This window comes from Pristiophorus japonicus, chromosome 9 (assembly GCF_044704955.1).
Source record: "Pristiophorus japonicus isolate sPriJap1 chromosome 9, sPriJap1.hap1, whole genome shotgun sequence".
Taxonomy (NCBI): Eukaryota; Metazoa; Chordata; class Chondrichthyes; family Pristiophoridae; genus Pristiophorus; species Pristiophorus japonicus.
In genome coordinates, this window is record NC_091985.1 from 162,663,082 (window position 1) to 162,668,742 (window position 5,661).

A 5,661-nucleotide genomic window follows, 5' to 3' on the forward strand; every position below is an offset into this window, starting at 1 on the left:
ACAAGGAATTCATTCAGCATCTCAAGCCTGTGACTTAAGAACAGGAGATGGCCATTCAGCCCTTCGAGCTAGTTATACAGGAACAAGGTGAAGCCATTCAGAGCCTCGAGTCTGTCTATTAGGAACAGGATGAGGCTAGTTGCACCCTCAAACCGGTTTCAAAAGGAACAGGAGATCATTGTAGGAGCAGGAGGAGGCAATTCATCCCTTCGAGCTACTTATATTATCGGGGTCAGAGTCCCATTTACCGGAGTCACGATTCCATTAACTAGGGTCAGAGTCCCTTTAACCGGAATCACGGTCCCATTAACCAGGGTCCGAGTCCCACTGACCGGAGTCACGGTCCCATTAACCGGAGTCACGGTACCATTAACGAGGGTCACGGTCCCATTGAGCGGGGAGGTGCGTCTACTCGGGCCGCCCTCAGTGCCCCAATACCCGGCCCGTGACCCAGGCCGCTCCCGGGGCCTACCATCCCTCTGCCCAGCACAGCGCCGCCCAGCCCACCATCTGCCCGTCGCCGAGGGCAACGCGTCCTGGTCCCCGCATCACGCATCCGCTGCTCCCTCCGACCTCACCGCCGCCACTTCTCCGTGACGTCAGCGCGCACAAGCCAAGCGACGCCTACGCACATCATTTCGCGGTGTCAACAGCCCCGGGGATGAGAGAGAGAGAGAGGGAGGGAGGGAGCTGTCAATCAAAGGAGCCGCAGCCGGCCGGCACCGCCCACAGGGTGGTTGCAAAAAATAAATGCACATTGTGCAACTAATCAAATTAACAATTTCCTAAACAGAAAGGGGATAAAAACTGCAAATGCCTCTGTGCAGAGGCAGGTAGGATTAACCTTTCAGGTCTACAGAAGGTTCAATGTCCCTGAACCGTTAATCCGAGCTTCCCTTCTCCACAAAAGCCATAAGATCTGCTCAGTCCTTTCCACCATTTTATTTCATTCTTTCCATATCATAGAAATTTACAGCACAGAAGGAAGCCATTTCGGCCCATCGTGTCCTTGCCGGCCGACCAAGAGCTATCCAGCCTAATCCCACTTTCCAGTTCTTGATCCATAGCTCTGTGGGTTACGGCACTTTAAGTGCACCTCAAAGTATTTTTTAAATGCGGTGAGGGTTCCTGCTCTACCATCCTCTCAGAAGTGAGTTCCAGACTCCCACCACCCTCTAGGTGAAGAAATTTTCTCTCATATCTCCACTAAAGCTCCCCCCAATGACTTTAAATCTATCCCCCCCGTTGTTGACCCCTCTGCCAAGAGAAGCAGGTCCTTCCTATCCACTCTATCCAGGCCCCTCATAATCTTATACACCTCAATCACGTCTCCTATCAGCCTCCTCTGTTCCAAAGAAAATGTCCCCATTTCCCTATTGATTGTTTGCTGTGAAACTTTCAGCCTTGCACTTAGTTTATATTCGCCGAATCATAGAAACTTACAGCACAGAAGGAGGCCATTCGGCTCTTTGTGTCTGTGCTGGCTCTTTGACAGAGCTGTTGTGCTAAATCCCACACCGCAGGAGCTGATGCCTGCTGGATGGATGACCCCCAACCCGTTTCATCTTTAACATCAACATATCCCCAAAGTGACGACGTCAGCAGAAGCAGTGCCACAAAAAAGTCAATGCCGGGGCACTCAATGACCCAGCTAAGAGAGCCCTATACAGCCAGCGCCTCACTGCTAACCTGGTGTCCTTTGTTGACCCTGAGACGCAGAATGCCCACAGTGCTTGGTCTGACCTCCATAACCAATGCCTGCAAAGAGACACTCGGTTACTCAACCAGGAAACACAAGGACTGGTTTGATGAGAATGACCAGGAGATCCAAGAGCTAATAGATTGCAAGTGCAGGGCATTTCTGAGCCTAAAACAACCCAACTCGGGAGCAGAAAAACAGCATTACAGACAGCTTAAAGCCGAGGTCCAACAAAAAACCCATGACCTAAAGAACAGATGGTGGGTGGAGAAAGCACAGGAGATTCAGCACCTGGCCGACAGCCATTATGTGCGAGAATTCTTCACAGCAGTCATGGCCACCTGCGACCCAAACACCCAAGGCCCCACCCCACTGCTGGCCAAGAATGGGGAGACACTCATCCAGGGCACCGAGGCAGCCAGGACCCGCTGGAAGGAGCATTTTGAAGATCTCCTTAACTGAGACTCTGCCTTTGACTCGAGTGTCCTCGACTCTATCCCACAGCATGTTACCCGCAACCATCTCAATAAAAGCGCAACCCTGCACGAGGTAGAAAAGGCCATCCACCAGCTTAAAAACAACAAGGCATTGGGAACAGATGGAATCCCCACTGAGGCACTAAAGTATGGCAGAGTTGCACTATTGGCATGAATACACAATGTCATCTCTCTCATCTGGAAGGAGGAGAGCATGCTAGGAGGTCTCAGAGAGGCAGTAATCATGACCATCTTTAAAAAAGGGGACAAGTCCGACTGTGGCAACTAAAGAGGAATCTCCCTGTTATCAGCCACTGAGAAAGTCGTCACTAGAATCCTCCTCAGCCGTCTTCTCCCTGTGCCTGAGGAGCTCCTCTTGGAGTTGCAGTGTGGATCTCGTCCTCTACGGGGTACAACGGACATGATTTTTACAGCGCGACAGCTGCAAGAAAAATGCAGGGAACAGCACCAACCCTTGTATATGACCTCCTTTGACACTGTCAACCGCAAGGGGCTATGGAGCATCTTCCTCCATTTTGGCTGCTTCCAAAAGTTCATCACCATCCTCTGCCTACTCCACGACGACATGCAGGCTGTGATCCTTACCATTGGATCCATTACAGACCCAATCCACGTCCGGACCGGGGTCAAGCAGGGCTGTGTCATCGCCCCAACCCTCTTCTCAATCTTCCTTGCTGCAATGCTCCACCACACACACAACAAGCTCCCCGTGGGAACCTGTTCAACCTTCGTCACCTCCAGGCCAGATCCAAGACCACCCCAAGTCTGTCGTCGAACTGCAGTATTCTGATGATGCATGCGCCCGCGCACGTTCACAGGCTGAACTTCAAGTCATAGTCAACATCTCCACTGAGGCATACGAAAGCATGGGCCTTACACTAAATATCCGTAAGATAAAGGTCCTCCACCAGCCTGTCCCCACCACACAGCATTACCCCACAGTCATCAAGATCCACGGCACAGCTCTCGACAACGTGGATCACTTTCCATAACTCGGGAGCCTATTATCAACAAGGGCAGACATCGACGATGAGATTCAACACCACCTCCAGTGTGCCAGTGCAGCCTTCGGCCACCTGAGGAAAAGAATGTTCAGAGATCAGGCCCTCAAATCTGTCACAAAGCTCATGGTCTACAGGCCCTAGTCCCTGCTTCATTCTGCCTCTGACAAACAGCCCCCGACTGCCGCTGAACTTACCCCCACACAAAGCACATCTGCGGATACAGGCCCAATGCGATGTGCTGCTGTAAGAAGGCTGCTGTTTGCTCCCTTACTCGGGCCCGGGATATCTCCGCTCCCTGATGATGGTCACCGATCATCAGCCGAGCACAGAGGAAACGGCAGCCGCTGACAGAACTGGGGGAGGGGGGCTCACTTGGGCCCTTCGCATTGGTTTAAACATTGGGCGGGGAGGAAGTATTTTAATTCTACAGACCCGGCACCGTAGCTCTGAGGGAGATCCGTCTCGAAGTGGGAGATCTGGTAATGAATTGAGCCCACAACACATACAGGGATAGATTCTGTAAATCCAGCTTTTAATGCGGGGCCAGGTGGGATACTATTTGGGATATTTTAAATGATCCAGGTCTGTAATTTTGGTTCCACTCTGTATGCAAATTAAAAGGGAAATGTCTGCACGGATCAATATGGAATTACTGCCCCAATATGCGGGTACGCCGATCAACCGCTCATTCCCTTTACTGCCAGTTCTTAACATTCGGCTTTACCCAATACCGTGTTCAATGACGGCCGGTGTCAGGATCAGGATCCGTCTGTTGTTTTTCTCTATATATTGTATCACTGATCTGAATATCCTGTCTAGTGTTCATCCATCTAGATGTTCATCAAATTTATAACTGATAATGTCTGCGGCTCATTCCCGATCAGGAAACTCCCAGCTTAATTGCAGAGATTTAATGTTAAATTAAATCTGGGAGAACTGAGATGAACAGAATAGTAACCAGCCCTTTCACAGATACTGTGGGTGGCTCTGAAAAGAGCCTTTGTGTTATTAGATTAAATCTTGTCCGCTTTACTTGGTCTTGGACGAACTGGTGGTTTTCTTGGGCAGCAGCACAGCCTGGATATTAGGCAGCACACCACCCTGAGCGATGGTCACCTTTCCCAGCAGCTTGTTCAGTTCCTCGTCGTTGCGGATGGCCAGCTGTAGATGTCTAGGGATGATGCGGGTCTTCTTGTTGTCGCGGGCAGCGTTTCCGGCCAGCTCCAGGATTTCAGCGGTCAGATACTCGAGCACAGCAGCCATGTAGACCGGGGCTCCGGCACCCACACGCTGAGCGTAGTTCCCCTTTCGCAGGAGCCTGTGAACACGACCCACAGGGAACTGCAGTCCGGCCCGGGAGGAGCGAGACTTAGCCTTAGCCCGAGCTTTACCACCGGTTTTTCCTCTTCCAGACATTTCCACAATCCACACGTTCAGAGAAAGAATGAGAAACTCCTCCCATTTCTACCCCACTTATACCTTCTGGAGGGATGCAGGGAGCGAACTTGTGATTGGTCGCTCTGTGGTGGTTTTCATTGGTCGTTTCTGATGACCAATCACAGTCTGTTTAACGCGCCAATGAAAGGAGGCCGAAAATTATTGTTATCAATGGTCAAAATCTAACGATTTTTTATTTCCAAAATCCCGCCAATAATTTTTAAAGGAGTGGAGTATGCTCATTAATTCTGCGTTAGCCGCAGATTTCTAAACACGTTTTAAGTCTTTTTTGTCTTATTTCATATTTCTTTTGCTTCGGATTCTATTTCAAACTGACTGTAACGGGCTGGAATCAATCCCCACTGATTCTGTAACATTCCAGCTCAATCTCTGTAAAACTGGGGATTCATAGATTATCAAATGAAACTTTAAACAATAATAATCAAATTAAAATTTGGTTGCCGGGAGTGATGATGCATTCCAGTCCCTCCGGTCAGAAGTGAGACCTGAATTGACGCTGCCTTCCTCCCACCGTTTAGTTCACCGCCTTGCTTATCGGTCACTGCTGTAACTACATTAGTTGTTTCACTATTACCTTCAGCTGGACTGTCCGTCGCATTGATTGTCATATGAACTGGATGGAGCACACGATGTCCACCGGTACGCTCGCGGCCTTCCGCGGAGATGGACGCCGGAGGAACTGGAGTGCATCATCACCCCCCGCAACCAAATTTTAATTTGATTTTATGTTTTAAAGTTTAATTTGTTTTAATTGCCGGTGTTTTTAGTGTCCCCCTCCCCTTTTATAGGGGGCACCTGAAAAAAAAATTTTTTTGATTTTAGTGCCCCGCAAAAAAATTTAAAAATCCCACAAAAAAAGGGTCTTGAAAGTGTTTGGTGTGTCCCCCAGATCGGGGGGGCACGATTTAAAGATTTAGTTTTTCTCCCAAAAGAGTCGTCATCTGAACTGGATGGAGCACGCGGTGTCCAACGGTACGCTCGCGGCCTTCCGTGAGAGGTGGGT

General features: G+C 49.8%; 1 protein-coding gene across 1 annotated transcript; it reads right to left on the minus strand.

Moving 5' to 3' along the window:
• Positions 1-2,521: 2,521 nt before the first annotated feature.
• LOC139272739 (histone H2A type 1-J-like) lies at positions 2,522-4,616 on the minus strand. Its single transcript, XM_070888843.1, has 2 exons — positions 4,234-4,616; positions 2,522-3,272 (listed from the first exon to the last, which is right to left on the minus strand). Exons 1-2 carry the CDS (start codon positions 4,614-4,616, stop codon positions 3,233-3,235), a joined length of 423 nt encoding a protein of 140 aa, XP_070744944.1. The 3' UTR covers positions 2,522-3,232.
• Between the last annotated feature and the right edge of the window lie 1,045 nt (positions 4,617-5,661).

Coding starts and splice junctions, on each gene's coding strand:
- LOC139272739 (XM_070888843.1), bottom strand. CDS start 4,616: ATGTCTGGAAGAGGAAAAACCGGTGGTAAAGCTCGGGCTAAGGCTAAG. Junction 3,273..4,233: donor ACCAGTTCGTCCAAGACCAA/GTAAAGCGGACA, acceptor TCTTTTCCTCAG/GTGGCCGAAGGCTGCACTGG.